This window comes from Bubalus kerabau, chromosome 7, assembly GCF_029407905.1.
Source record: "Bubalus kerabau isolate K-KA32 ecotype Philippines breed swamp buffalo chromosome 7, PCC_UOA_SB_1v2, whole genome shotgun sequence".
Taxonomy (NCBI): Eukaryota; Metazoa; Chordata; class Mammalia; order Artiodactyla; family Bovidae; genus Bubalus; species Bubalus kerabau.
This window is the reverse complement of record NC_073630.1, coordinates 119,845,012-119,872,777: the sequence shown is the minus strand read 5'-3', so window position 1 is coordinate 119,872,777 and position 27,766 is coordinate 119,845,012. Positions and strand designations below refer to the sequence as shown.

The 27,766-nt window shown below is 56.7% G+C and overlaps 2 protein-coding genes across 10 annotated transcripts in view; one reads left to right on the top strand and one right to left on the bottom strand.

Annotated features, from left to right (window-relative positions):
• The window catches only part of ADD1 (adducin 1), a 90,836-nt gene extending 67,658 nt beyond the window's left edge, over window positions 1-23,178 (top strand). The window contains exons 7-17 of one of the 8 annotated variants that reach the window (XM_055589245.1): window positions 1,978-2,121; window positions 2,222-2,320; window positions 2,879-3,055; window positions 7,132-7,476; window positions 9,999-10,100; window positions 10,716-10,805; window positions 11,521-11,613; window positions 15,599-15,755; window positions 18,974-19,060; window positions 19,709-19,742; window positions 21,446-21,585. In XM_055589245.1, the coding sequence (XP_055445220.1) occupies window positions 1,978-2,121; window positions 2,222-2,320; window positions 2,879-3,055; window positions 7,132-7,476; window positions 9,999-10,100; window positions 10,716-10,805; window positions 11,521-11,613; window positions 15,599-15,755; window positions 18,974-19,060; window positions 19,709-19,742; window position 21,446 (1,329 nt within the window). In that variant the 3' untranslated portion in view covers window positions 21,447-21,585. Of the gene's footprint in view, window positions 1-1,977; window positions 2,122-2,221; window positions 2,321-2,878; window positions 3,056-7,131; window positions 7,477-9,998; window positions 10,101-10,715; window positions 10,806-11,520; window positions 11,614-15,598; window positions 15,756-18,973; window positions 19,061-19,708; window positions 19,744-21,445 lie in introns of those variants that run through there. The other 7 variants (XM_055589243.1, XM_055589241.1, XM_055589247.1 and 4 more) reach the window with 7 other exon arrangements.
• Window positions 23,179-23,586: 408 nt separating this feature from the next.
• MFSD10 (major facilitator superfamily domain containing 10) lies at window positions 23,587-27,704 on the bottom strand. Of its 2 annotated transcripts, XM_055589250.1 has the most exons (14): window positions 27,279-27,704; window positions 26,952-27,169; window positions 26,748-26,844; window positions 26,495-26,598; window positions 25,978-26,136; window positions 25,736-25,897; window positions 25,383-25,491; window positions 25,187-25,298; window positions 24,898-25,006; window positions 24,719-24,809; window positions 24,259-24,306; window positions 24,087-24,176; window positions 23,820-23,958; window positions 23,587-23,705 (listed from the first exon to the last, which is right to left on the bottom strand). In XM_055589250.1, exons 1-13 carry the CDS (start codon window positions 27,694-27,696, stop codon window positions 23,843-23,845), a joined length of 1,833 nt encoding a protein of 610 aa, XP_055445225.1. In that variant the 5' UTR covers window positions 27,697-27,704; the 3' UTR covers window positions 23,587-23,705; window positions 23,820-23,842. The 2 variants fall into 2 exon arrangements, with proteins under 2 accessions (XP_055445225.1, XP_055445224.1); XM_055589249.1 differs by having other exon boundaries at window positions 23,692-23,958.
• Window positions 27,705-27,766: the final 62 nt, after the last annotated feature.

The window sequence follows — 27,766 nt, the reverse complement described above, 5'->3', positions numbered from 1 at the left end:
GGGGGCTCCTCTCTCGCTGTGGCGCACGTGCTCGAGGCGCACAGACCGGCTGCGGCGTGCAGGCGTCCCTAGTTGTGGCCCCCAGGCCCCGAGCACAGGCTCAGGAGCTGAGGCTCACAGGCTTAGTTGCCCTGAGGCACGTGGTATCGGAATTCCTGGATAGAACCCGTGTCTTCAGTATTAGCAGTTCGATTCTTTACTTTACCACTGAGTCACCAGGGAGGCCCAGCTATCTAATTTTGAAAAACGTAATAAATCTGAAAATGTCGTAAGACTTCACAGAGAATCGGTGTGTTAAAGAGGCGGGCAAGTGAGACCTCAGTGCCTGGGAGGCTGTGTGGGAAGTGCAGAGTGACAGCAGCGAGTGGAGGCTCCTTGCTTGAGAGGAGGAGCGGGGGAGATGGGGTGGTGGGTGGAGGAGCTGTGGGCTCCTCCCTGTGGAAGGGCTAGTAGGGTATAGGAGACTTGCGCCTGCTTGATGGACTGTGGGAAGGAGCCCCGTATAGGTGGAGAGGTTGAGGCTTAGAGACAAACCCAGCCAGCGGTCCACAGGTAACCTGCCTGGAGTCAGTGGAACCTAGGTTGATTGTAACTCAGGAGGAGTAAGAAGACAGGGGAAGGGAGGTCCTAGCTGGTCCAGTGGGCGGGATGCCACGTGTTCACTAATGTCGCCTGGGTTCAGTCCCTGGTTGGGGAGCTGAGATCTTGTGAGCTGTGTGATGTAACTGGTCCAGGCCCTTAGAGGAGACTCAGCTCCAGCCCTGAGCTGGCCAGGAGCCTTCCCCATGCTGATGACCAAGTCTGGGCCCTCTGGTACAAACAAGCCACCTGACAAAGCCTCAGACCCCTCAGTATGAAAATAGGCTTTCTGACAGCCCTGTGAGAGCCAAACACTCAAGAGCTAGCTGGAATTGGCTTTTTATCACCAGTTTTGTATTTTAATGACTTTCTGGGTTGGTTTGTTTGACAGATGACCTCACTGATTAAGAAATACTGAATTTTACTCTATCTGGATGTTTTAATGTCATAGATCTTTGCTTGTATGGGTGAATGTGAGAATCTAGTTTGTTTGCTTTACTTTGAAGATACAGGTATTAATGCTGGCATCAGTTTATTAGATATCATTCTCCAAGTGATATAGGTCTTCCAATCCAGAAAAATCCATGCTTTCAAAGGAACTGTTAGAGGTACCTTTGAGAATGTGGTTGTTACAAATATCTAGCATGTAATTTGTTTTAAAACTTAACAAAGTAACTTTACTTTGTAATGAAATATTTATAGAAAAACTGTTACTGTGAAAGGAGTTAAATAATGATATTGCCTTTTTGGGGGGTATTGTGTTTTTAGATTAACTTCTCTGTAAGAAATTATTACAGTTATAATTTAAATCTCTGGAGTCTGTTCGTCTAGGTAGAAGACATTTAAAATTAGCATATTCTAACGTCAGTTTGGAAAATTTAAGGAAACTAAAGGGCTATATGGACACTTAGATTTTTCACTTAAATTAATGTAGAGAAATTTTACAGTATACTTATCCTAAACCTTTATAAATTTCCTTTTATCTGATTTTCAGGTGTTCTGTCGCACCTACGAACTAAGGTGAAAAGTACACAAAAACCTCTCAGCTCTTCAGAAACTTCTCTTTGCAGCACTGTGCCTTATTTAGAGGAAGCTATTGTCTCTCCCTGCAGCAGCTTTGGGACTAATCCTATTAAATCTGAGCTCACTTCTTGTTTACAGTCAGTGTGGGAGAAATCCAGACAGATGTGAAATTTTTTTTGAAGTCTTCCTTGATAGTGGTGGCTTTGATTTTTTAAAGTATGGATTGGTAATAAGACCCAGAAGTAATCTTAAGGCTTATCTTAATTTCATGGGCTCCTTTATTTCTGAAAGAACAGTTTGAGGAACGCGCTTGCCAGTTGTCAGTCCGTGTGCACTCCTGACTCGTCTGCACTGATGCTGCCTCTTGTTCTCTAGGTCTCTGCGATGAAGTGTGGCCTCTTGCCCATCTCCCCGGAGGCACTTTCCCTTGGAGAAGTGGCATATCACGATTATCATGGGATTCTGGTCGATGAGGAAGAAAAAATTTTAATTCAGAAAAATTTGGGGCCTAAAAGCAAGGTCAGTAGGCATCTAATCTGGTATTTAAATTATCGAGGGAAGAAGAAAACATATCTGTCTTCTTGCCTGGTCCCTAGAACTTTCCTGATTCTTCCCGTAGGTTCTTATTCTCCGGAATCATGGTCTTGTGTCTGTTGGAGAGAGCGTTGAGGAGGCCTTCTATTACATCCACAACCTTGTGGTTGCCTGTGAGATCCAGGTAGGCAGTGGCCGTTCCATGTGGTCTGGTCATTTCTAACTTAATTTTTCAAATACGTAAGTCACTACCATTTATGGAGGGCTAGCGTATACTGGCCCTGATATCAGGTGCTTATTTATGTTGTTATGGGTCTTTTCATTTGAACCCAGGCACTTCTTTTGAGAAGTAGGTGCAGGGAGTAGAGCTTTGCCCGCAGTCTCACAGCTCTGGGTGCTGCTTATGCCAGGTCTGCCAAGCTCCCCGTTTGCACGTTATTCATTGTTGCCCGGCTTATGTCTGTGTAGTAGCAGCCGCCAGTCTCCTTTATATGACCTTGGAAGGGGCTTTGTTTTCCCATTTATTCTTCAAGTATGAGTGCCCAGTATTTTTTCATGCTAAAGACAAATTTCTGAAAATAGTCTTGTGATTTATCTGTCACTTCCATCTTGCATTTTTTATTCTTGCAGTGATTTGGTTTCTTTTGACACCTCCATTTCTATTGAAGTGATCTCTCATAGTCATCTGACCTGCTTGATCAGTAAGGAACTCCAACTGTTGTGTTTGCTTGTTTTGGAAAAGGTTCGAACTCTGGCGAGTGCGGGAGGGCCAGACAATTTAGTCCTCCTGGATCCTGGGAAGTACAAAGCCAAGTCCCGGGCTCCTGGGTCCCCGGCAGGGGAAGGCAGCGGATCACCGCCCAAGTGGCAGATTGGTGAGCAGGAGTTTGAAGCCCTCATGCGAATGCTGGATAATCTGGTAAGAATGTGGTCACCACTTGATGATACTGCTTTCATCCTAAGAGCACAAATGTTGGTGTTTTTATAGCTAGTGAATGGTATTATGAAATTACTGTTTTCAGGCAGTGTCAGAATGCTTTGTCTCCAGAACCATGAATATGTACCAGGGCAGTTTAAGTTCTAAGCTAAATTGTGATTGAATACACAGGTGAGGGTTTCGTGTCTCCTTTTGTTTTTAAAGATAGCATTATTTGGACTATGTGGGGATAGTAGCACAGAGGATAGTGTACTTTGCCGAGTAACTGAGTCCTTGAGAAGCAGGGTCAGCTCAGGACCCGTCAGTCTGAAAGCAAGCTGTCCAGGGGGCCTTTCTGCATCAGTCAGCCAGCCAAGCGTCTTGTTTGTTATAACAGTAAATTCTAGCCACGTGGGGCCTGTCTGCTGTGTTTCACATACTTTGCTGCTGATCTATCGCATGGGAGACCGTTTGCTGCCTCCTGAAGGGACAGGGAGCCCAGTGTGGTACAGAGTGCGACCACGGGGCTCTCAGCTTAATAGGCATGTTAAAGTAGTCTGTGGCAGGATGTGGCCTGTCTGGTTGCAGTGAGGGATGTCATCCTTTTGCAAGGATCATAGAGGAAATTTTTGTAGAGGGTCACCCTTGAGAGTGACCTCAAAGAAGAGGTCAAAGTGTGACAGCTTATGCTGGGAAAAGGGAGGCAACTGTAACATGGCCATGGGCACGGCCGGAGACCCAGCCGCGGGCACGATGGGCAGCCTGGCCGAGGGGCCAGGACCGTCCGTGCCTTTCTGGTCCGTCTCTGATCTCACCATTCGGTTTAAATGTTAGGGTCTAAGCAACCTCAGTAAAGGCAAATGGCTCGGTGCTGGGCCCTTCTCCTGCTGTAGCGTCACATCTCTTAGATAGGGTTCAGGAGTCCGTCCTGCGGCCACATGGACATAAAGTAGTGGGCGTGTGGGGCAGAGAAGCCGTTGAAAGGGCTGGTGCTGGCTTCACATGAGTTCCCACCATTGGACCAGGTCTTGGTGGGGATGGGCGGCTTCAGGAGGCAGGAAGTTTCACTTTTCTGAAGAGAACAGCTCATGGATCTGGCTCAGCGTGTGCTAAGTGTCCTCAGAAGGCTCTTCTCCCTGAGGTTCTCCGACTTAGGAGAATGTTGCTGTAAAGGGAGGGCTGGGAGTGAACGGCTAAGCAGTGATGACGGCGTGGGTGTGACTGAGGAGGGTGGTGAATGGAGAGCAGACTCCTGACTGTTGAGCTCGTTTGCTCAGGGAGGGTGGGCTGCACTGACTGACTGTCTACTCTAGCCGTGAGCGGGGACACAGTCTTGCCCTCGGGGAGTTCATGGCCTTGTCGGGAAATGGACAGACAGATCCCACATGTGGCCCAGACCTCGACGTGTGCCTGACGGAGCATGATGGCAGTTGCAAGGACAGAGATGGGGCTTGAGCCAGGACTGGGCACGGGGACAGGAGGGGAGTCGAGCTCGTGGAGACGAGCAGTGGGAGTGGCAGGCCAGGGTAGTGCGGTCTCAGGAAAGTCACCCAGAGCAGGCTGAGAGTGGGGACGGTAACCCTGGCATCTGGCCCGGGGTCTGGCACCGGAGGAGCCGGGCAAAGCAGGGGCCGTGGGGGCTCCAGTCTCACCATGCCTTCTTCTCTCCCTCGGGCAGGCACTTTGACCTTTCCCTGCTCTTACATCTACAAGCCAAATGGGAATGGGAGGGAGAAGTAAAAGTCAAGAGAACACCAGCCTGCCACATCTTTTGCACTCAGTACATTCTGGAAGGTGCAGAGAGAGAGAATTAGAGTTGGTAACTCTAATTTGAGGGGGGCAGAGATAAAGGATGAAAGAAGATAAGCGAGATTACAGCAAGGGTATTTATTCGGTGCCCTTAATGTGCACAGGTTATCCTTAATATTAGAGGCTCTGTGGTTTATGAGAAATAAACGTGGACAGCAATCACTGACTGTAGTCTGTGTTTTAGTTTAGCATCTCATCAGCTGTATATGTTTGCTAATAATTCAGTCAGTAGAGAATAGTTGAAGATTCTCACACTGTAGGAAATATTTCATATGATGGTCATAAACATTTCTGGCATACACAGAAGAAATGCTAACTTGTTACCCAGAAAATCAAGATATAATACCAGCTTCTCGAAAGAAGGAATAAAGCCGATTTTTAACATACAGCACATCTGAGGTCTGAGTTTTGCTCTGATTTTGGTCTGGCATTTAAAGGGGAAGAATAAAGAAAAAAACGCCACACCCCCTCAGAATAAAAGTTAGTGACGTCCTGGATGGTTTATATGGAATTCATGAAGATTTACTCAAGAGCCCTGACTTTCAGCAAGAGGAAACCTGAATGAATTGAGAAATGTATGTTTCAGAAGACAGTGTTACTTTTTATTGTTCTTCAACAAAGCATGTTCGTAAATGGGAAAAAAGCGTGTTAAAAAGGGAAGACATGTACCTATCTTCCTGAGTGTAGTTACAAAACAAAAGTAGACAACGGCCAACTGCATTCAGGGGTCATTACCACCGTTTTTTGACTGTTTTAAGGGAATGGTTGGTAATAAAGGCGGCCTCCAACGAGGAGGAGCTCCCAGAGGGGAAGGAGAATTCCCACATTTAGAGCAGTGTTTCTGAAGTAGCTTGGCAGGTAGAATGTAGCCACTGACTCATCCTGGCTACCAGCCCTGTGTGATCCTTTCAAACCTGAATCCCCTCATCATTCACAGTGAAAGTGTCCTCACCTGGTTCAGGTATGACAGGGAGTCCAGGCACAGTCCAGGCTGAGTCAGGTCCTTGGCTTCAGGCCTCCCAGGGCTGCAGTCAGGGTGTTGGCCTGGGCTGGGTTCTCAGCAGAAGGTTCTCATGGTGGAGGATGCACTTCCAGACTCTGCACATGGTGGGCAGACTTAATGTTCTTGCCGCTCAGGTGTCAAGGCAGCTTGCTCCTTGAGCACCAGCAGTGGACCGGGAGACCCTCTCAGGGTGGGCGCTGCACTCTCCTGCAGCACATCCTGTCACCTTGGCCAAATGCTTCTGCCTTGAAGCAGGCCCTGGTCCCGCTGATAGCTCAGGGGAAGGGGTTTATGGCGGTGGGGGCCCTGGGGCCACTGTCGTGTTGGTCAGGCTCCCGGACACTCAGTTCTGGAGACTGGTGAGTGAGGCATCATCCTGGCCTGGAGATGCTGTCTGTGGGGTCAGCACGCAGAGGGCACACGGGCTTGGTGCTGTTGCAGAGGTGGGAATGAGCAGGCTGCGGGCTGTGAAGTGCAGCAGACCAGGGTTGAAGCCTCACTCAAGTGCTGCTGCATTTAGAGAGGAAGTGATTTTGCCAGGTACCAGCTGTCTGAGGTGTTTGGTCTTCCTGAAAGATTATCACAGTATTTAAACTGCAACTGAAAAGGTTAAAAAAAAAAAAAAGTATTAAGTACGTTGATTAATATAACTTGTTCTGTAGCCAACAGCAGGTAAACCCAGGTTGCCTTTTGAATTGTAACTTTTTCTTGATATATATATATATATAAACAAGAGGGTACCTACATTAATTCTTAAGAATTGAACATACTGTGAAGCAGCACCTATATCCACTTCCAGCACCAGAACCTCCTGTCCCCACTTTGAGTCTCTTACCACGTCCCAGGGGTGACCCCGGTCCCTCCTTCTAACAGCGCAGGCTGGTTTTCCTCTTTCTGTGAATGGAGTCGCATGGGCTATTCTTCCACATTGGGTTTCTCTCATCAGTGTTGAGTTGGTGAAGATTCGTGCAGATGTCTCCCCTGGTAATAGCATGTTCTTCCCTGCTGTGTCCCGTTCTGCTGTGTGAATGGACCGCAGTTCACCCCTTCCACTGTTGATGGACTTGTGGGTTTTTTTACTCTGGGGCCTTGGGAATCCTGCTGCCGTTGGCATTTTCGTACCTGTGAACACACTTGCAGTTCTCCTGGGCAGCCACGTACATGGGGTGTGCGTGCTCTCTGCTTGTATAGGCATTTCCAGCTTTCTCAAGTGAAGCACTGATTTGAGACCTGGAATATTGACTGTCTCTTTCTTTTCGGCCCCTAGGGTTATAGAACTGGCTACCCTTACCGATACCCTGCTCTGAGAGAGAAATCTAAAAAATACAGCGATGTGGAGGCTCCTGCCAGTGTCACAGGTTACTCGCTTGCTAGTGACGGTGATTCGGGCACTTGCTCCCCTCTCAGACACAGTTTTCAGAAGCAACAGCGAGAGAAGACAAGGTGGCTGAACTCTGGCCGGGGCGACGATGCTTCTGAGGAGGGGCAGAACGGAAGCAGTCCCAAGGCGAAGACTAAGGTGTGGACGAACATTACACACGATCACGTCAAACCCTTGCTGCAGTCTCTCTCGTCCGGTGTCTGCGTGCCAAGCTGTATTACCAACTGCTTGGTCTGTGCCTACTTACTGTTCATAGTTAGATGACGTAGAGCAAGTCGGCTCGCTGGGGCTTCGGAGGCTCTGGGACTCTCACCCTCTGACCTAGATTTTAGGCAAACCTTTCTCATTAACCTTCTTCAGCCTGGATTCAAATCCACTTTTGCTTCAGCTATAATTCAAGTAATACACTCTGCTTGAAACTGCTTAAGATATATTGTGCCTCTGCAGTAATTCCAGCATTACCTAACTCTGTGCACAGCAGAAATACCACGTCACTTGCGTGGATTAACCTGAGAGTGGGAGCTGTCGTTCAATTCAAACCGTATTTGAAGAATCTTTAATACTTCATGACACGGATGTAGTTGGAGCATAGCCTGCTGTTTTAATGTCATAAGCTCAGCTGTTTGATTTAGGTGCTAACTCAGGCATGTTCTTTAAAGTCCTAGTGTTTTCTTAAGCAGTTTTCCCTCACGGCTCACGGGCGTCTTCTCAGCTGGCCCTCTCGTTCGCCTCCTTCCCTGCTTGCTGTGGTCCCAGAGCCTCCGAACGCTCTCAGCCAGCCCCCTTCTGCATGGACTGTTGCATGTGAGTAGACAGCCACAGTGGAGTCTCTGGCTCCTGCTGGGTGCGGCATGGCCCAAGGGCAAGCAGGCCACCTGCCAGCGCCAGCCCCAGTCGTTGGGAGGCGAGCTTCGTGTCAGGAGGAGCGCTGCCTTGGAGGCTGCTCTGCAGTCCTGGTGCTCAGGCGTCTCTGGGCAGCCCTGGCCCTGGACGGTCCACCGGGCCCTGCATCCCAGTAGGTGAGGCCTAGGCAGGGCCTCATGCGAGGACGCGGGCCGGGATGCACACGTCTCTGTGCGGTTAGTTCCGCAGGAGCAGAGGGGAAACCAACCTAGACGTCCCGAGACGGGACCCCACGCAAGCCCAGCGGGCCGTCCTGCTTCCCTTGTGAAAGGGCTCCTGCTTCATAGTTTATTTACAAGAAGTACGTTCTGTCTCCCCAGGTGGGGCTGGTGTCTCCTGAGGCACAGCTGGTGAGACAACCTCTGTGCTCCTGAGGAGCGTGTCACGTGGCAGAGACTCTGCGTGCACATGGCCGGGCTCCAAGTTGGAGCCAGTCTCCTCTTTCCTGCCTCCTCACCTTCCTTCTCTCTCTCTCTGTCCCTTTTTTTCTGTTTTCATTTTATTTGTTTAGTTTCTAATTTAGTTTACTTGTTAAAGGGAGTGGGCCTAAAAATGACTTTCTGCTGACCAGATACGTCCAGAGCGCTGAGCTGCTGTGAGGAGTGTTTCCTAAGCGGATATGGCACAGCAGCTTTGAGCCTTATTTACTATCTGCTTGAAAAAATATTAACTTGCTTTAGGTATTTTAGTCACTGTGTAAGTTGAAGGGGAGACTTTGTTCAGCTTTTAAACTTGTTTCTTACTGTTCTGGAGTAATACGAATTCCTTGCAGTGTTCCCAGGTTGGTATATTAATTTATAATAATTGTTCTTAAGTTTTTTAACGTGTTCAAGCTTCTGAGGTGATTGTTTTAATGTTTGACTAAGCATTATGTTTGATAAGAAGCTGGAGTTGTTTTTGTCTGAGGAGATAACGGCAGTGAGTACCTCGCAGCCCATGCCCATCCCACGCTGCCTGCACAGCGGCCCGGCATTGGACAGTTTCGCTGCTTTCTTCAGAATCTCTTGGTTTATGGCGATTTTATTGCCTCTTGAAAATACTCTGAAAGGCATAACATCTGCTCTCTGCCACAGGCTTGTTTTAGTGTTCAGTGCCAACTCATGCCTGAGGGTTAGAATTTGATTAAAAATCTCATATTTGATTGGAGGTCCAAAAAAAACTGCACGAAAGGCGCAGTGTGCTGGTAACGTGCACTGGCATCTAAAACAGCCTTCCAGTGAGGGCTCGCGAGTGCTTTATTTTTTTGTGGGACATTGTTGTAACACCCAGAGAAGCATTAACTATATAAAGTACTTGACATCACCAAACTCTTCCACCAGTAGCTACTGTATAAGTCTTCATACAGTAATTTTCTTGGGTTGAAATAGCTACGCAAACAGTGCATTCTGATGCGGAGTTTATTTTAATGCCAGCTTTGGTGATGCCCACTCTTGCCTCACCGCACAGTCTTCCCTCACTGGGCCAGCCGCATCATACCGCTTCTCATGACCTTGTCATCTCATGCTTCCCTCCAGCTTTGGTGTTGGGGTCTCTCCGAGCAGTGAACCAATGTGCTCTGAGGGGTCCTCCACGACTAGTCTGAGGCCGTCATGGGTGTAGCTCTGTCAGTAGCCTGTGTCGTGCCCCGGGTCTCAGCTGGGCTTTCTGACGGGCCTTGCCAGTCAGTCACAACTCTGGCTCCTGCATGACTGGTTTCCAGCCGCTGCAGTGACGCTGTGGTGTGGGCATTGGTTCATTCTCTGTGAGGGTCAGTGCATGACCAGATGTGAGATGAGTTGGACAAGTTGGATGCTGTGGTGTCACTCACTGTTGTCACGATTCTGACTTCTCAACTGTTCTTGATATTTTAGTGGACTAAAGAGGATGGACACAGAACTTCCACCTCTGCTGTCCCTAACCTGTTTGTTCCATTGAACACTAACCCAAAAGAGGTCCAGGAGATGAGGAACAAGGTGCGTACTGACTGCTGCCAGCACTCACTGGAAACGCATGTGGGGAGGAGGTGGCTTGTGGCTGCGGGGAGAGCGCCAGCCCTGGGAGGCCGGCAGCTGTCCCGTGACTGCCAGGTCCACCCTTCACCTGCTGTGCCGTGCACGGCGGTGAGCAGCGGGTGCTTCTGGGCCCGATGCTTGAACGACGCTCGTCCCTCAGCAGGGCCGAGCCCCTGGCGAGAGGAACCTTTGCCCCTGCCTTGCCGGGTCCATTTGAAGAGTTGTGAATGTTCGGTGTGTTGGAACGTGAGACCCACCAGTGTTCACAGGGTCCCTAGAAATGGGCACACAGGGTGTCTCCCCTCAAGTTAGCGAGGGCAGTGAGAGCCATGCCTGCCGAACTTGTCCAGAAGAAGCAGCAAGTCTGGAGGGTCCATCCAACCCTCTGAGTCTTGAGTTTCTAATCAGGCTGGACCAGCAGTGTTAGGCGGGCAGGGTAGTCGTGCAGGGCCCACCGGGGAGCAGGGCAGCCCAGAAGAGCAGCTTGTGCGTGGCTGGGCTGAGCGCACACGGCAGCTTCAGGCATAGCGAGCGGTCTCTGTACTGTTGATGTGTCTCTCTCCTTGCCGTCCTTAGATTCGAGAGCAGAACCTGCAGGACATTAAGACGGCTGGACCCCAGTCCCAGGTGTTGTCTGGTGTGGTGATGGACAGGAGCCTTGTCCAGGTGAGCGCTCAGAACGGTCCTGCTGTTAGTGGGTGGCACTGACCGCCTACTCCAAGTCACTCTTAAGTTGGGAGAGGGTGACTGTGAGGTGAGTGTCCTGGGCACCCAGTTCCCTTTGTTTAGAGTCTCGGTGGTAAGAAGTGACCGGCCCCTTTTCCTTGAGTTGTGGACCGAGCACCAGCATGCCCAGGGCCGTGTCCCCCACGCCTGCTCTGCGTCGTGCACGCCTGGGTGAGGGCAATGCAGGCTGCCTGCTTGGGGCCCGGGTTTACCTGGTTCCAGCAGGAGCTGTGGGAGTCGCGGGAGGAGGGTGGGTGTGGTGGACGGTGGTTCTTGTCTGTGTTGCTGTCCACGACAGCGTGCTGCTTGGGAAAAGTGCAGCGGGTCCCTGTAAATGTGATGCACATTTACACTCATTTCTGTAGAAGGACTGCCCCTCGTGGCACCCTGAAGATAACTGTGTAAGTAGTTATCTCGGACAGTTAAGTTGCCACCCTATGCTTTAGGCTCGACCCACCAGGGTAGGTGACTGGTTGCTGTCTGTGGTGTGGGCCAGCGCTCAGCTCTGTGGCCCGTGTTTGCACGTCGCAGTCCACCCCCTGCCCAGGCTGCTGACGGCCGTCTCGCTGCATGCTCTCTGCTGCTCTGCGCTGCGCTCTGGGTGATGTGCTCAGCTGGGCCTGGTGGACTCTGACCACTCAGTTTACTGTTGCAGGACGCACCCCTCTCTGACTGTACGGAAAGAATCGAAGGGCTCGAGCGTACAGAGCAGACCTTTAGTCCCGCTAAGTCTCTCTCTTTTAGAAAGGTACTCACCGCCCCTCCTCCACTACCTGCCGGCACCCCTTGCTTGTTACCCGCCCTACCCCTCTCCTGCCGCTGCGCCTGGTGTTGTCTTAGGTACCAAGGAGCTTTAAACGAGTCTCTGAGCTATTTGTGAGATTGTACGGGAGGTTCTGTTCTGTCCATTCTGTTCTTTGATTAACATTTTATATGAGGTTATTTTTATACTTTTCAGCATTTTTATGTTGTGCTGAGAAGTGGTTGATCTTAGTGATGTTTCTCGAGATTTGCATGTGACTTTGGTCGGTGCATGTTTTAGGACTTTGCCTACATTACAAGGTGCCAGCTGCAGAAGGCTCATGGGTCGACCACGAGCAGTGTGGCGGCTCTCCCGAGAGACCTCCCCTCCCGGCTTGCTCAGCTGTGATCCGAATGTAATGAACATGGCAAATGATTGAAAAATGTCATTTCAGAGGAATGGTAAATAAAACAAGACAGTCTCTGCCAATCCTTGTTGATGAAATGTGAAAATGAAAGTGTCAGTTGCTCAGTCGTGTCCGACTCTTTGTGACCCCATGGACCGTAACCCACCAGACTCCTCGGTCCATGGAGTTCTCCAGGCAAGAATACTGGCATGGGTTGCCGTTTCCTTGTCCAGGGGATCTTCCAACCCCAGGGGTCGAACCTGGGTCTGCCACATTGCAGGCAGGCCCTTTACCATCTAAGCCATCAGTATTTTTACCTAAAACAAAGCAAAACCAAAAAACCCTAGATAATTGTTTTGAATGTTGCAAGGGGGAAAAGGACTTAGCAAAATTTGAAATCCCAAATTGTAATTTCTCTGTGTATGTGGTACGTAGAGTCAGTGGGGAATGTATCCTGTATGACCTGCCCAGGTGAAAGGAAACTGCTGTGTGCACTCAAGGCTGCTGGTGTCAAGAACGGACCCTGCTGAGTTGTGTGTACCCTGTGTTCAAAGGGAATTTTCAGGGCCTTTTTCAATTAATACATCTCTAATGAGATGCAGATATTTATCAGTATTCCAGTTGCCAGAGAAATCAGATTTGTACTAATTCGTCTGCTGATGAAATTCTTCTGTATGTTTATACATTAATTCCACGGGTCCCATTTTTCCTTGTCCTTAGAACGAACGACCAGTTACTATTCTTGGAGGAACTTCTCCCGGCGAGGAAGAACAGTTATCTTTTTATCCCTCTCAGCTGTTTTTCATGTTGCTCATCTGGGCCATAAGCTGTTGTGATCTTACTAGTTCATAATTTTTTCTCTCAGATACATCAAAGTGTGTTGAGTCCATGAGCCCAGGACGCTTAACCATGAAAACCCAAATCTCCCTCTGGCTTCGTGGGCTCAAGCCAGCTGGCAGTCATTGCTGTGCTGTCTCTTTGGCGTTGTTTTGTGCTTGGTGGCCTCTGTTTGTGCCTTGGGAGGGCTGTCTGGGGGTGCACCTGTGAGCCGTGGTAGAGGACGCTCGTGGCCAGCTGCTCGTCCAGGTGTCGTCTGGCTCTTGCTGTGCCCCGTGGTACTCCCAGACTTGGAAGTGCGTCACAGTCCCCCTGTGGCTGCTTCGTCAAGTGTTGGATGCCTGGCTGGGAACTGAGAGGCTGTGGGAGGAGGTTCCTGGCTGCTCCGGAGTCCCCGCCTCAGTGGCAGACACTTGCCCGTGAGTGTGGCCTCAGGGCGGGTGGCCAAGGACGCCGCTCCCGGCGGGCAGGTGTGTGTTCTACTTCTCCTCCACCATCCTCTCCTGGTGCTCACGTTTGCACCCTGGTCTTCTTCCCACCCAGTGTATTTCATTTTCACGGCGACAATGTCTTTGACACCCTGGTGAGCAGGGCAGCGGGTCCCAGCCACACCCGACACTCTGGTTCCCAGAGGACCGCGGAGCCTGACCGCAGGCACACTTGGCCCCAGTGCTGGGTGGGCCAGCCCTCCCCTCTGGGTTTCGTCATGAGTTGAGTTGTTAGAGGCCGGGGGTGTGCGTCTGCTGAATGCCGTCTGGCTTGTGCAGCACAAGGCTCCCTGTGCCCACGTGCACATACAGCCGTGCTGCGAGCTGGAGACATGAGGCGCCTGCAGCCCGCCCAGTGCACTCGCTCGGGAACTCGGTGTCGACCATGTGTGTGGCCCAGCACCTGGAGTGGGAACTCAGATCTGAACAGGTTTCACTGGTGAAAACCTGTGCTCAGGTCAGGGCACTGGGCCAGGTTTGCACAGTTCTGGAGCTGGAACTGTCCCCCGACCCAGACCCTGTCGGTCAGGTGCAGCAGTCACTGCGCGTGGAGCCCCTGGGGTGCCTCCCAGGATGGAGGGGTGAGAAGCTCCAGGGGCTGCTGCAGGGAGCAGCCCTTCCACATCCCAGTTCCTCAACCCTGTTGCCCAGCAGCAGGCCTGGGGCCCTCTGCGTCCCCTCCCTCTGGAGTAACAGGGTCCCCTATCCCCGGGTCTGGTCAGAGCTTCTGGAAGGCAGCTCAGCCCTCAGCTGAGGAGTTTGGAAGAGGGAGCTTCCTGCCCGTGGAGCAGGACCCAGCCGTGCCACACCTGGAGGACCAGGTGTCCTGGAGAAAGGGCCTTGCTTGATCACAGGGCGTAACCGAGCTTGATTCTTGATATTTTATTCCTTGACTCATTGTGAACATAAGGTTAAATGAATGTGAGTGTTCCTCTGAGAGCTTGACTCTCCCTCATCTCACTGGCAGTGATACCAGGATGCAGATGCCACTCCCTAGCTGCTGCAGTTCCGAGGACGTCAGGGCTCAGCCCGTCTCAGCCTCGGTCAGGCTGCAGGCCCCTCTCAGGGAGAGTAGACAAGAAGGGGCTTGTCTCAGGGCACAGAGCTGACTCAGGGCAGACGATGACCCCACCACTGTCTGGGAGGCGAGGCGCCTTCTGGGTGAAAAGCCAGGATGCCCCGGGGTCAGGCCTGCTCAGGAGGAGCCCCCCACCCCCATCTAGGCAGCTGATCTTGAATCTGGAGGCTCTTTGAGCACAGGCTGCGGGCTCCAGCCTTTTCCTTCTCCCCTTCTGGGTCCATGTCGCTGGACAGTGACCCTCAGCCCAGGTTCCCAGAGCAGCGGTTGGCTGGTGAGCTGAATGTCGCGGGCTGGCCTGACTCTGTCCCTTGTGCCCGGCGGTCGCATGCCCTCTGCCTGCGGTGTCGCCCCTGAGGAGAGTGCTGCTAGGCCGGGCCTGACGTCTGAACAAGTGCAGCTCCTCCTGTCTTCACTTGTTTCCAAAGTGATTGTTAAGTCACCGGACGTGTTTGGGTTCTGCCTGCCTCTCTCAGACATGAGCTGCAGAGCATGTGGGGCCAAGCAGGCAGGCTGTGGGGCAGCCCGCCTGCCGCCTGCGTCCCTGGGGACGGCCTGCCTGCTGCCGCCCACGGGGCCTGTCCACTCGGCCCCCTTCCAGCCGGGGCCGCCGTGGGCTTCGCTGTGCTTAAGCTTTCTTTCTTCCTTTGTGTAAGTTCTTACAGTTTCCAGATCCCTCAGACAAGTACTGGTGTTGTGTGTCACGTTGTCATCTCTTCGTGTCTGGGAACAAGTTCCAGGCTTTAGTTACTCAGCAGATGTACGAAGGAGCAGAGCTTGTCTGTGCTCTTAGAGCAGACGCTCGTTTCTGAGCACGCCTGCCCGAGTGCGGTGGGGGACGGTGTCTAGCGGGGAGGAGGGTGATGGGCTGGAGAAACCCTTCTGCATCCCTGTCTGAGGACCTGGCCCCCCTGGGGCACCCTCCACGCCCCAGCTGCGCCTTGGTGCCTTTGCACCTGAAGTCTGGAGGCTTCCCTAGGATCCGCTCTCTCGGCACCTTCAGTCTGTAGCATCAAAGTCCTGCTTCTCCTCTACGCTGCAGGCTGCTGCCCCACCTGAGCCTCAGGCGCCCCTCCGGATGCTGTGTCCCCTGTCGTCTGTCTGTCCTCCGCCACTGCCCCGCCTGGGAGGAGGGAGAGTCCTGGGGGCCCCTGCAGACCGTCTGTCCCTTTCTGTCTGCAGGGCGAGCTAGTGACGGCTTCCAAGGCCATCATCGAGAAGGAGTACCAGCCCCACGTCATCGTGAGCACCACCGGCCCCAACCCCTTCACCACGCTCACCGACCGCGAGCTGGAGGAGTACCGCAAGGAGGTGGAGCGCAAGCAGAAGGGCCCCGAAGGTGAGCGGCCTCGCGGTCCCAGGGGAGACGCTGCCGCCTGCGGGCGCCTTGTCCTGAGGGGACTTCAGGTACACGTCCTCACCTCCCCCGGGCTAGTCCTGGAGGACGTCAAGGGTAATCACGGCTCTAATTGGTCTGGTCGGGAGGGCCCGGAGTCCTCGCTTGAGAGAGGTCCTGCCTGCAGTCAGACGTGGTCTGGGGGAACCCCCGCTGGTCTGAGCACCGCACCAGCACGAGGCAGGGCCTGAAAAGAGCCCTGCTTGTCAGCGCTGCTGTGAAGCCTCTTGTGGGCGAGAAAGGAGGGAGGGAGTCCGTGGGCCTCTGTGGCCTCAGGAGCCCTGGCAGGCCCTCTGCCGTCCAGGTTCCGGGCTGTGCCGGCCAGTGCTCCGTCTCCTAACTGGATAGCCGTCTGTGCTGAGGGCTCAGGACGGCCAAAGAGGAAGGCATCATTAACCTGGGATAGTTGTGGGCAGACCAGTCTGAGTGTTACTTTTAAGATGCATTCCGCCTTTGATGTATGTAGTACTCATTGTCAACAGTTCCCCGAGGAGGGGCCTTCTCTGAACCGTCTGCTCTCATTCACACTCCAGTCGTTTTTGAGCAGTTAGGTTGTGGCAGGCCCTGTGAGTGCTGTGCGTGCCTGTGTTTCAGGACTGTCAGCTCACAGTAACCCTGGGAGCTGGGTCTTTTCTCACTGGTTAGAGCAGAGACGCCTGTTCCCCAGAACAAGGCCGGGTGCGGCAGAGGCCCGCCTAGGTCTGACCCATACCCCGGCACCCGGTCTCCCCACCTTCATCTCAGCCGCAGTCACGGCCCAGGGTTTTCTCTAAGCCCCGAGTGCTCCCTGGCCAGGCGTGGTCACAGGCCCAGGGCCTCACGTGGCCCCTTTCCCCACCCTGCAGAGGGGGCCCAGGCTGGGGCCGTCTTCCTGTTGGCAGCTCACAGGCTAGGAGGACATGGTTTTGTAAAACATGTTGGGACTACTTTGCAACAGAGGAAAGTAAACGGCTCTGAGAGCCAGAGCCTCCCGGAGCAGCTTTTTTCACACTTCAGGTTTTTAAAAGCAGACTCAGACATTGTGATGGCCGGGAGAGAAACCGGCCTTCCACTGTGTCTGAGGCAAAGGCTCAGGAGCCTGAACCGCTCTCCGAGAGTGCCCTGGGTCGGTTGCCATGCCGCCCCTGGGGCGGGACGCCCCCTCCAGGAGGCTCGTGCCGCCCTTCCTGGCCTTAGTGTGCACACCGCTCCCTCCTGGGGGGACGCCCCGCGGTGACCCTCCAGCGTCAATGGGGACCGTCCTGGGAGCCATTTCTGCTTCAGACACTTTCTCTAATTTCCCCCAACTTAATTTTTCTTTTTAGTCTTGTTTTAGGTCAGCTGCATATGCATCTGTGGCTGCTATTGAAATTTGAGTTGTGAAAAAAGGCTGCTGTTGAATTGTCTTTCAGTTTGTTAAGTCCTCAGTGCCTGTCGCTTTCTGTTCTGTGTGCGTTCAAGTTAAGACTCCGTACACGTAGATTCAGATGGAGCCTGATCTTCGGGTCACAACGCTGACTCTGATTGCCTCCTGGGCAGTGCAGGCAGCTTACAGGAAGCTCTGTGAGAGCCACAGGCCTGATACGGACTGAGAGGGAGAGCTCGTGTGTGGGCCTGAGCCCCCGGTCTGGTAGCCTAATCCCAGCTCCTGTGCACAGAGCCGCGTGTCTGCCCTCTGGCCCCTCCCGGTGTCTGGGAAACCCGGATTTTTTTTTCTTTTAGTTTAACCACAAGACATGAGAGCTTCCTCCGCACGTGAAGGCTCCGTCAGGAGGGATGTTAGAGGGAGGGAGTGGGTGGATGTGTGTGGGGACAGCTGTGAGCATGCTGTGTGCCCACAGACCTGTCGGCATGGGAGTGGCAGCCGGGCCCCGCCAGGAGGCCCCTGCCCAGCACCGCTGCCAGCCCTGGTGTGGCGGGAGGCGGCGGTGCGTGCTGCAGGTGAGACTCAGGCTCAGTGTCAAAGGTGAGCACTTCAGGTACAGGGAAGAAAGCCTCTGGCCTCTTTTCCTGGTGGAAGGAATTTGTGTCCTCAGGCAGGAGATGTGCCGGCCTCTGTGCGTAGACACCTGGCTTCAGGAAGGGAGCTGTAGGCTTAGGAGGTGTAGGGGATACAGCACTTACTGGCCCTAAGCTATTAACATAAAAAGTGACAGTGAGACAGGAGATTCTAGGAACTAGGGTAACAGTGGTGTACACTTCTCCCTAAATGAGAGGTAGGCTTGGAATTTTCTGGATCCTAGTTCCTGTAATTTTTTTCTCTGGTTTTAGAGCATTTTACTTTAGGAAAAAAAATATGCATTACAAGTGCCAAGTTTATTCCTCTTTAATGTCTGTTTTATGTATTTCTTATCTATTTTATTTATTTAATACCTATTTTATTTCACCGTGCCAGTCTTAGTGGGGCTTCTTTGGTGGCTCAGAGTCTGCCTGCAGTGTGGGAGACCTGGGCTTGATCCCTGGGTTGGAAGATCCCCTGGAGAAAGGGCCTGGCAACCCACTCCAGTGTTCTTGCCGGGAGAATTCCATGGTCAGAACATGGCAAGCTATGGTCCATGGGGTCGCAGAGTCAGACACGACTGAGCGACTCAACACTTTGACTTTTTCACCAGTCTTCGTTGTGGGATGCAGGGTCTAGCTCCCTGACCGGGGATCAAACCTGGGCCCCTGCGTTGAGAGTGTGGAGTCTTAGCCCCTGGACCACCAGGGCAGTCCCTACAGCTGCTAGATTTAAAGTATTGGTAGAAAATGCTCTAAATAAAAGATTAAAACCAAGATTGTGCTCATGGAGTGTCCCTTGAAGTGGCAGGTAGGGTGTGGGTGCTTGGGACCTTGGGCTCTTCCTCAGCAGTGGGATGCTGAGGATGTGGGGAGGGGGCTCCTCACTGGGGGACCGGCCAGGGGTCCCTGGTCAGCACAGCACAGAGGCAGCTCTGGCGGTCCCGAGATGCAGGTCCACACCCCAGTCCTCATGGGCTTCCTTCATCCTCTTTCAGACAGCGACTGGGAAAAGCTGAGGACAGTGGCTGCAAGCTCTTGTCTTCCAGGCTGCAGCCTGTGCCCTCCCGGAGGCGGCCCCATGGGCAGGGCAGGCCAGCCCGGCTGCCTTGGAGGAGGGTGGCGGGGAGGCCCTGGGGTTCACAGCTCTTCACACGCTCTCCCCGCGGTTTGTGCATCTGCAGAGAATCTGGACCAGACAAGAGAAGAAAAAGAGAAGAGCCCTCCGGAGCCGCACACGCCCCCCAGCACCCCTGTCAAGCTGGAGGAGGGTGAGCACTGGCTGGGGGTGGGCCGGAGGCCACCCCTCGGGGGAGGGTGCACGGTTGCCCAGGGCGCCCTCGCTGGGAGGGGGCAAGTGTCCTGACTTTGTGGAGGAAGAGCAGCTGAGTGTGGCAGGAGCTGAGCTGACACCAGTGGCCAGCATGCGTCTGCATGGGGCCAGCGCGTCGCTGGCTGCACGCCCACGCCTCTGCCGTGCCAGCTCTGCGCTGAGAACTGCAGGCGGCGCAGGCCCACAAGTGCGGCGCGCGTGGTCGGGGACAGAGCCTGCCTGCGTCCGTGACGTCCGTGTTGCCCACTGCTTGCACATTTCCTCCACCCTCCTGTGCTTGGGTTGCCCCGGAAGCGTCCTCCGTCATGTCCAGGCCCCAGGATCGCACTCTGGCCGTAGGCAGAGCCCATGGAGAGTGCCGGGCCCTGGTGGTCTCCCAGACCGCCTGCCTGTGTCTGGGGCCCGTGGCCTCCGTGTCTGTCCTCTGTTGTGTGCGTGGTGCTTCCCCTGCCTGTCCGGGGCCTTGGCCGCCCCCTCCCCCCCCCCCACCCCCACCCCCGGCCCTCTGTCTGTAACCCAGTGGCTGTGACTGATGCGTAGACTCTCTACCTGTGCTTTTCTCTTCCTGTGGCTGCGTGACAAGCAGGAGGTGGATGTGCTAAAGAGTACCTGTTACCATAGTAAGTACCGCCTGCCGCCTGGCCCTCTGCTGTTAATCGGAATTCCCTGTGCTTTGCCTCATTCTGCTTCTTTGTTGCTTGTTTTGTTTTCTGTTGATTCAAAATAAAAAGAGCCCCCCCTCCCCGTTCCCCGTTCCCCATCCTTGCACTGTGGGTAGTGCCCCTCCTGGAAAGTGCTGGGTCACCTGAGCTGCGTGGTGGGCAGCCTGTCCTGGAGTCCTGCGATCCCGGGTGGGGCCGCTCAGACCACTCTGGGCCTCAGAAGTCCCAAAGGACCACATTGTCCTATTCACCTTCGAGACTGGTGCTGCTCAGTGGAGAGCTCTGCTCTGTCAGACCAGACTTGAGTCTAGAGTAGACTCAGACAGGCTGGGATTTTGCATGGGGGTTGCATGTATTTTGATCTTTGCTTAAGCTGGGTGCTTAAGCTTAAATCTGAGGGGGGTGGGAGAGAGACATTCACTGCTCTTTGTTTAATGTGACATTTGGTCCAATGGTAGAAGTTCCCCCGAGCACCCACAGGCAGCCTCTGCATGCTTTCAAGAGTGAATCCTCAGTGCCTCCTGAGCAGCTGAGCCAAGGCGGTTCGCTCTCCTAAGACCCGGGGTGAGGGGCTGGCGGAGGGGAGGGGCACGCAGCCTCCCGGAGCTGCCCTTGCCCCCACTCCTCCTGCTCCTGCTTCCCGTCACCTCCTAAGGTTTGGCTAGATTGCCAGTGTTGCCTAACCTCCCAGTGGCTTGTAACTTTGTAGACTATGTTTAAAAAATCCACGAAAATGGTTTCCCCTGGGGCCTGTGTAGAAAGCAGGCCTCAGACTGTTTCTCTAAAACCAGTGCCATTTGGCTTACGTTTATGTTTCCATGTTGAGGGGCTTCCCTGGTGGCTCAGTTGGTAAAGAATCTGCCTGCGGTGTAGGAGACCTAGGTTCGATCTTTGGGTCAGGAAAACCCCTGCAGGAGGAAATGGCGACCCACTCCAGTGCTCTTGCCTGGAGAATCCCATCAACGGAGGAGCCTGGTGGGCTACAGCCCACGGGGTCACAAAGAGGTGGACACGCCTGAGCGACGAGCACGCTCACTTCCACTTCTCCATGTTCAGCTTCTTAAAATGGCTTGAATTTTTTTGCCTGTCCTTTACGTTAGAGTTCATCTCTCTTTTTTCCCCCCTTTTTCTCCTTTTTTTTTTTTTCGGAGTTCATCTCTCTTTGAATTCTCTAGCCTACAGTGGCCTTTGGTGGTGATGTTGACGCCAGTCTGGGAGTTCACTCGGGGTTCTCCATGAACTACCACGGTTTAGTGTTCTCCTTGGGGGGAGACCAGGTGTCGTGGATACACGTTTAGGCGTAAGTTCAGGACCACTAATGCTCGTCCTCTAATGGTTCAAGTGTTTAAGGCAGAACATTGCAGTCCTGAGACTGTTTCCACGGGCTTTCATCACTCTGTCCACGCCTGGGGACTGAGCCCCGGGACTGAGGCTGGTTTTGTCAGCCCGCTGTCCATGAGAAGGAGCTAAAATCCGCCATGAGACGGAGCCCACGTCTCACACTGTGGGCTGCATCCAGCCTTGGAGCAAAGTAGAGCTTGGTGAGAGCTCCTTACTCTGCTCTAGAGTCACTTTCAGGGCAGCGTCTGTGCAGGGCCCTTGGGAGGCTGGGAGAGCCGGGCGGTCGCTCTGTAACGTGTCTCTCCCGCCCCACCCACCAGACCTGCCGCGGGAGCCTCCCCCCGGAGACGACAGTGATGCCGCCACCTTCAAGCCGACCCTGCCCGACCTGTCCCCTGACGAGCCTTCAGAAGCGCTCGGCTTCCCGCCGTTGGAGAAGGAGGAGGAGGAGGAGGAGGGGCTGGGTGAAGCCGAGGGCCCTCCAAGCCCCCCTGGGTCCCCCTCCAGGTCCCCCCCGGCGGCCAGCCCCGAGCCAGCCCCAGCCCAGGTGGCTGAGGAGGCGGCTTCCCCAGCAGCCGAGGACGCTGGCAGTGATGGGTCTCCGGGCAAGTCCCCATCCAAAAAGAAGAAGAAATTCCGCACCCCTTCCTTCCTGAAGAAGAGCAAGAAGAGGAGCGACTCCTGAAGGCCCTTCCTGTACACGCCGGCACCGCGTGCCCCGTCCCCCTGTGTAATGGAATGCAGAGGCCCGCCCCCCGCCCCCGTGTAGCCAGCGCCTCCCTCGGTGTGACCAACCCCCACATAGACCGGTGCTAACCTCGCGTGCGTGCAGCGGCCTGGCCCGCAGCCTTGGGTTCTGGGCGAGACGCGGCCTCCACGTCCACCTCGGAGCCAGCCCTGCCCTGCAGGGGTCAGCACCTCGGCCCCTCTTGTAGCTCCTCAAGGACACTGTCCGCCGGGAGCCGAGTCAGGGTCCCGGCTGGATGGGGGCAGACCTGCCTGCTCTGGCCTTGACCCCTCCTGCTCTCCTTCTCTCGTGAAGTAACCCGCGCCCCATCTCTGCTAGGCTCCCCTTCACCCCCAGGTCTCAGGTGACTGAATCAGACCCACAGCTTCCTGCTGGTGTTGCCTGCTCGTGATCCTTGTTCAGATACACAGCTTCAGTCCTGTGAGAGTGCCCCGACAGCCCAGGCCCCTGGGATGGCCTTGGAGAGGGTCAGGGCTGAGCCGGCGCCCCAGTAGCTCATGGCGCAGCCGGTGCTGGTCCCCGGTCCCCTCAGCTAGAACCAGACCCGGGCCGCGCTTCCCCCCTGGGGCCTCCTGAACCCGTCGTCATAGGGACGGCGCCTCCGGGGGGCGGTCCTACGGACCTCCTCAGCGGACCTGCAGCTCCCACAGCCCCGACGGCGTGCACGGGCAGCACTCTGCTTCTGCTCTCTGTCCTGGGGAGGGCCTGGCACTGAGGCGGGTCTGCACCTGAGCTCAGCTTGGCCTGCGATGCTCCTTCCCTTGGTTAGAGGGCAGCTCAGGGTCGGGGTCAGAGGTCGCGCCCAGAGGTCCACTGACGTCCTGCAGTCACCATAAGGCCCCTCCCGCCCTCCGCGCCGCATCCGTGGAGCAGAGCCGGGGGCTGCTTGGCTGGAACTCGGGGTGGCTGGGGTCTCCGCGAGTGGTCTGTCCCAGGAGCTCCAAAGCCAGCCTGTCCCGACAGGCCCCTGGGAGGGGGGGGGTACCCGAGGCCGCCTGCATGGCGCTGACCTCCGCTTAGAGCTTCCTGGCGAGCTGCTCTCTGTGTGTCTTGTCTTGGTGGTGGTCGAACTCCCCACCCTCACCCTGCACTCAGTTAACCACAGGCTCCTCCTGCCCTCCCTTCTCACCCCACATATGCAATGACTTTAATTTCATTTTTGTAGTTTATTTTAACTCTTTGTATCTCAACATGAAGTTTAGTTGCATATACAGACACAGGCTTGGGAGGACAGGTCCTATGGCCTTTCTTCATTGTAACATGTTTTACTCACAAATAAAATTCTTTACGCAGTTCCTTGTCTAACCTTGGGAAGCAGTCTTGCATCTTAATTCTTTTTGTTTGCTCCTTTAAAATAGGACTTCAGAAGTTTAATGTTCTAAAGATTCCAAAGTGAGCACTTATCTCTTGATCCAGCCGTTTGTCACTTTGGACCCTGGGGGACACTGTCTGAGAAGCACCCTGCCCCAGGTGTCTTCCTGTTCTTTCCCAGAGGGCGGTGTTGGGGGCTTCGGGCCAGGGCCCCGGGAGAGGAGAGGGGCGTCAGGCGGCCTCCCCACCCCCACCCCAGGGCAGAAGGGAAGCCAGCGGGCAGAGCCTGGCACCCTGTGGTCAGTGCAGCTGGAACAGCTGTCCCTCCAGTTGCTGCCCCTGGTGCCCGGGGGAGGTGGGGGGACGGGATGTGCGCTGCAGGAAGGCACTTGGTATGTAACAGCTGCTTTGTCATGCTGAGGCCCTGTGTCGTTGAGAACAGAAGACAACGAAGAAAGTCTGGAAGGTTTGAGTCTGATCCTGACAGGCAGGTCCATGCTGGAGTATCTTGCACCCTGGAGCTGCAAGCCCCAGACCCCGGGGGCGGGGGTGAGGGCGCTGGAGGGGGTCAGGCGGGCAGTGGGGAGCTGTCCTGGCCCAGGCCCCCACTTAGCCGCGCAGCCCCCAGTCCTCACATCACCGCAGGCGGGCGGCCCAGCTACTCGGCCTTGAGTGTCCGCGCCGGGGGGCTCAGGGTCCGCAGGATGGAGAAGGGGAGCAGGAAGAGCGCCGCGCACACGGTGTAACAGACACGGGCGCCGGCCAGCCAGTACGCTGTGGAGACAACGGGGGAGGTGACGGTGCCCCGGGCCCACCTGCCCCCTCCAGCTCGGCCAGCAACACCCCCAGCCCCGGTCTGGCCGGGCCTCCAGCATGCCCCGAGTGCCGTACCGCGGCCTCACCTGAGGCGGCCACCACGGGCCCCACGGCCCTGGCCAGGGCGCCCAAGCTCCGCAACGTGCCCATGACCGTGCCCTTCTGCCGGGGCGAGCCTGTGGGCGACAGGGGACAGCCGTCAGGGGCCCTCAGACCGCCTCCCAGGGGCTGGCCTCGCGCCAGGGCAGGGCCTCTCACCATAGCCGGCGACCACGGAGGACAGGCAGGGGACCACAACGGCTGCGGCTGGGAGGACACCAGGAAGACGCTGGTCAGTCCGGGGAGAGGCCAGCGGATGTGGGGGGAGGGGCCAGGCCCCGCCGCGCCCGGTCCTCGCGCCCGCAGGCCCCGCCGCGCCCGGTCCTCGCGCCCGCAGGCCCCGCCCTCGCCACCCCGCAGGCCCCGCCCTCGCCCGCCGGCTCCGCCCCCGGTCCTCGCGCCCGCAGGCCCCGCCCTCACCCGCCGGCTCCGCCCCCGGTCCTCGCGCCCGCAGGCCCCGCCCTCACCCGCCGGCTCCGCCCCCGGTCCTCGTGCCCGCAGGCCCCGCCCTCACCACCCCGCAGGCCCCGCCCTCACCACCCCGCAGGCCCCGCCCTCACCACCCCACAGGCCCCGCCCTCGCCCGCCGGCTCCGCCCCCGCCCCGCCGGCCCACTCACCCCAGGAATAGAGGAGCAGCCCCAAGCCCAGGATGGGCAGCGTGTGTCCCCAGCCGACGAAGAGGGAAGCGGGGATGAGCAGCAAGATGGCCTGTGGGCGGCACAGCCGGTCTGAGAGCCCCCGCTGCCTCCGCAGAGCGCGGGCACCGCCTGCCCCCCAGCCCCGGGGAACTCCATACCTGCTTCACAGCCGCGATCTCCCTGCCAGGGCGGATCCGCCGGGCGTAGGCGCCCTGGATGGTGGCCATGGTGAGACCGATGAAGAAAAACATCTTCCCCTGTTCTACCCTGCAAGGGGCGAGCCGTGAGCACCCCTGCCCTGCCGGTGCTGCCCTCACACGGCCAGGCAGCCGGGGTGACCTCGGTCCCCGTCCTCTGGGAGCCGCGCAGTCCGCCCCAGGACCCTGGGCTGGGCCCGGGGGACGCGTGTGCCGAGATGGGGATCCGCCGGGGTGCGGGGCATCCCACCTGCTGAACTGGAAGCGCTGGTGCACCAGGAAGCTGAGCGTGAACTCCAGGCCCGAGAACAGGAAGAGGTAGAGGAAGTAGACCAGGCCCAGGCCGCGCAGGCTGCCAAGCCCTGGGGGGCGGTGAGGAGGGGCTGTGGCCCTGAAGGCGGCCTGAGGGACCCCCCCAGCCCTACCCCCCAGGGCCCGCTCCTTACTGACTCCAGTGGGCGGGTCTGGGCCCCGCGCCACGGCGGAGAAGCGGAGCAGGGCCAGGGGGCTGAGCAGGTCCGCGGCGGCCCGGAACCCCAGGGTGACCGAGGGCGCCTGCGGGGGACAGCACTGAGGGCCTGCTAGGGGGCCTGGGGATGGGCCTGACGAACCTGGACCTTGCAGGGCCCCAGCAAGGCCGGGGGGGTCAGGGGACCACGGGGTCCCAGGAGGCGCTGTGCTCTCAAGAGCATCTGGACACCAGGAGGGCGCAGCCTGGCCTCCCCAGCACCTGGAGCTGGGACACATGATGGGCATCCCCACCTGTCTCAGCCCGGGTGCTATCTGGCTCCCACCTTACCCGCTTCTCTGGGGGCAGCGTCTCTGGCAAGAAGCACCAGATGAGCAGCAAGTCCGAGACGGCGAAGAGCAGGGCCAGCCAGGGCACTGTCTCCGAGGGCAGGAAGGCTCCCAGTGTGGGGCCCAGAGTGAAGCCCAGAGAAAAGGCCACCCCGATGACTGCCTGGGGAAAAGAGGGTGCCTGAGCGAGCAGGGAGACACGAGCCCCAGAGACCCCCACCCCTAAGCTCCAGGGCCACTCACCATGCCCTTGCTGCGGGCAGACGGTGAGCCCAGGTCGGCAACGATGGCGGTGCAGAGGCTAACGTTCCCCTTGCTGATGCCGCCTATCACCCTGGAGGCCAGGAAGGCCGCAAAGCTCTTCGAGGCAGCCCACACGGCGTACGAGGTGGCCACACCTACCTACCCCAGGGCAGGGGCCAAGGGCAGGTGCCGTCACTTGAGGCCAGGAGGGGCCCACAGTGGGGCTGGCAGGCTGAAGTAGTACTCCTGGGACCCTGCCCTGTTCTGGAGCAGCCAAAGGCCACTTGTATGCCCAGTGACCCCTTGGCACTCCTGGGACCCTGCCCTGTTCTGGAGCAGCCAAAGGCCACTTGTATGCCCAGTGACCCCTTGGCAGGAGCAGCTCTGCCACACCCTGGCTTAGCTCCAGAAGCTCCGCTCCCCCCAAACACCTCCCCCAGGGAGCAGTGAGGGCCAGTGAGGGGCCACGGAGGGCCCACAGCTGCCTCCCAGAGGGCTGCCAGGTGGACACGCGTACCAGGCACAGCAGCATCCCCGGGCGCCTCCCCAGGCAGTCAGACACGGCCCCAGTGAGTGGTGCGGAGAGGAACTGCAGGAGCGAGAAAACGGAGCCGATCAGACCTGTAAGAGACAGAGCTCACGGTCACCACTCGGTCCGGGGGGCCCCAAGGGAAGTGGACGCTCCGCGGGGAGAGGGAGTGGACCATGCCCCAGAGCGAGAAGGTGAGAACTAAGGCGTGGGGAGGCCCCGGCCCAGCTGGGGACCCTACCTCCGAACAGGACGCTGTTGTACCTCTTCTCTGCTGGCATCCCGATGGCTGCTGCAAACCAGTCCACCCCGCGCTGCCAGGAGCCGTAGAGGGGGTCCTGGGGGACAAGAAGGCGTGGCGGACTGGGGCGTCTCTGAGGGGCTGGGAGCCAGAAGCAGCCATGGCGGGGTGCAGGGGCAGTGGGGCTGGCGGGGAGGGGCTCACGTGGGCACGGCCGTGGCTCTCCAGCAGCCCGGGCAGTAGGGGCAGCAGCAGGGTGAAGGCCAGGAGGTCCAGCAGGAGGCCGAGGAAGACCACAGCGACGACGCGGGTTTCTGGTGCCGGCTGCTGGCGGATGGGCGGGCGCGGCGTGCAGCTCCCGCCGGCTCCACAGCCCATGATGGGAGCGGCTCCGATCAGGCCCGGCTGAGCGTGTGGCAGGTCTGCACGAGAGCACGGTGCACGAAGACACGTCCGGTTACCCGGTCCGCCGCCCACCCACCTCGGGAGGAGAGGATCCCTCCGCCCGCGAAGTGTCCCCAACCCACTCACTGCCAGAGTACCGGCTGTCGCTCTGTGCGCCCTGCCCCCGACCCTGGACAGCAGGAAACGCAAGCTGTGGGGGAGTTACGCAAAGAAACGGCCAGCCCGGGAGGCCGACCGAGGGGGGCCGGGCGGGGCATCGTGGCCCCGGCACCTCCCGGCCCCCGCCCCACGGCCCCGGGCGGAGCGGTCGGGGAAACCCAGGCCCAGGCGGAAGCAAGGGGCAGCCTGGCGAGCCGGAGAACGACCCCCGCCCTCCCCGCCCCTGCCGCGGCCGCGCGCGGCACAGACCAGGGGATGGACGGATGGACAGACGGACGGACTGACAGACGCGCAGAGGACCGCCGGGAGGGGCGGGCGCGCAGACCCCGCCCCGCCCACCCGGAAGCCGGCCTGGTTCCCCGCTCGGAAGTGGGCGTGGTCTCATAATCCGGAAGTGGGCGGGCCGCCGCACCCCCTCTTCCGGCCACTGGGCCTGGCCTCACGTGCTCCGTCCG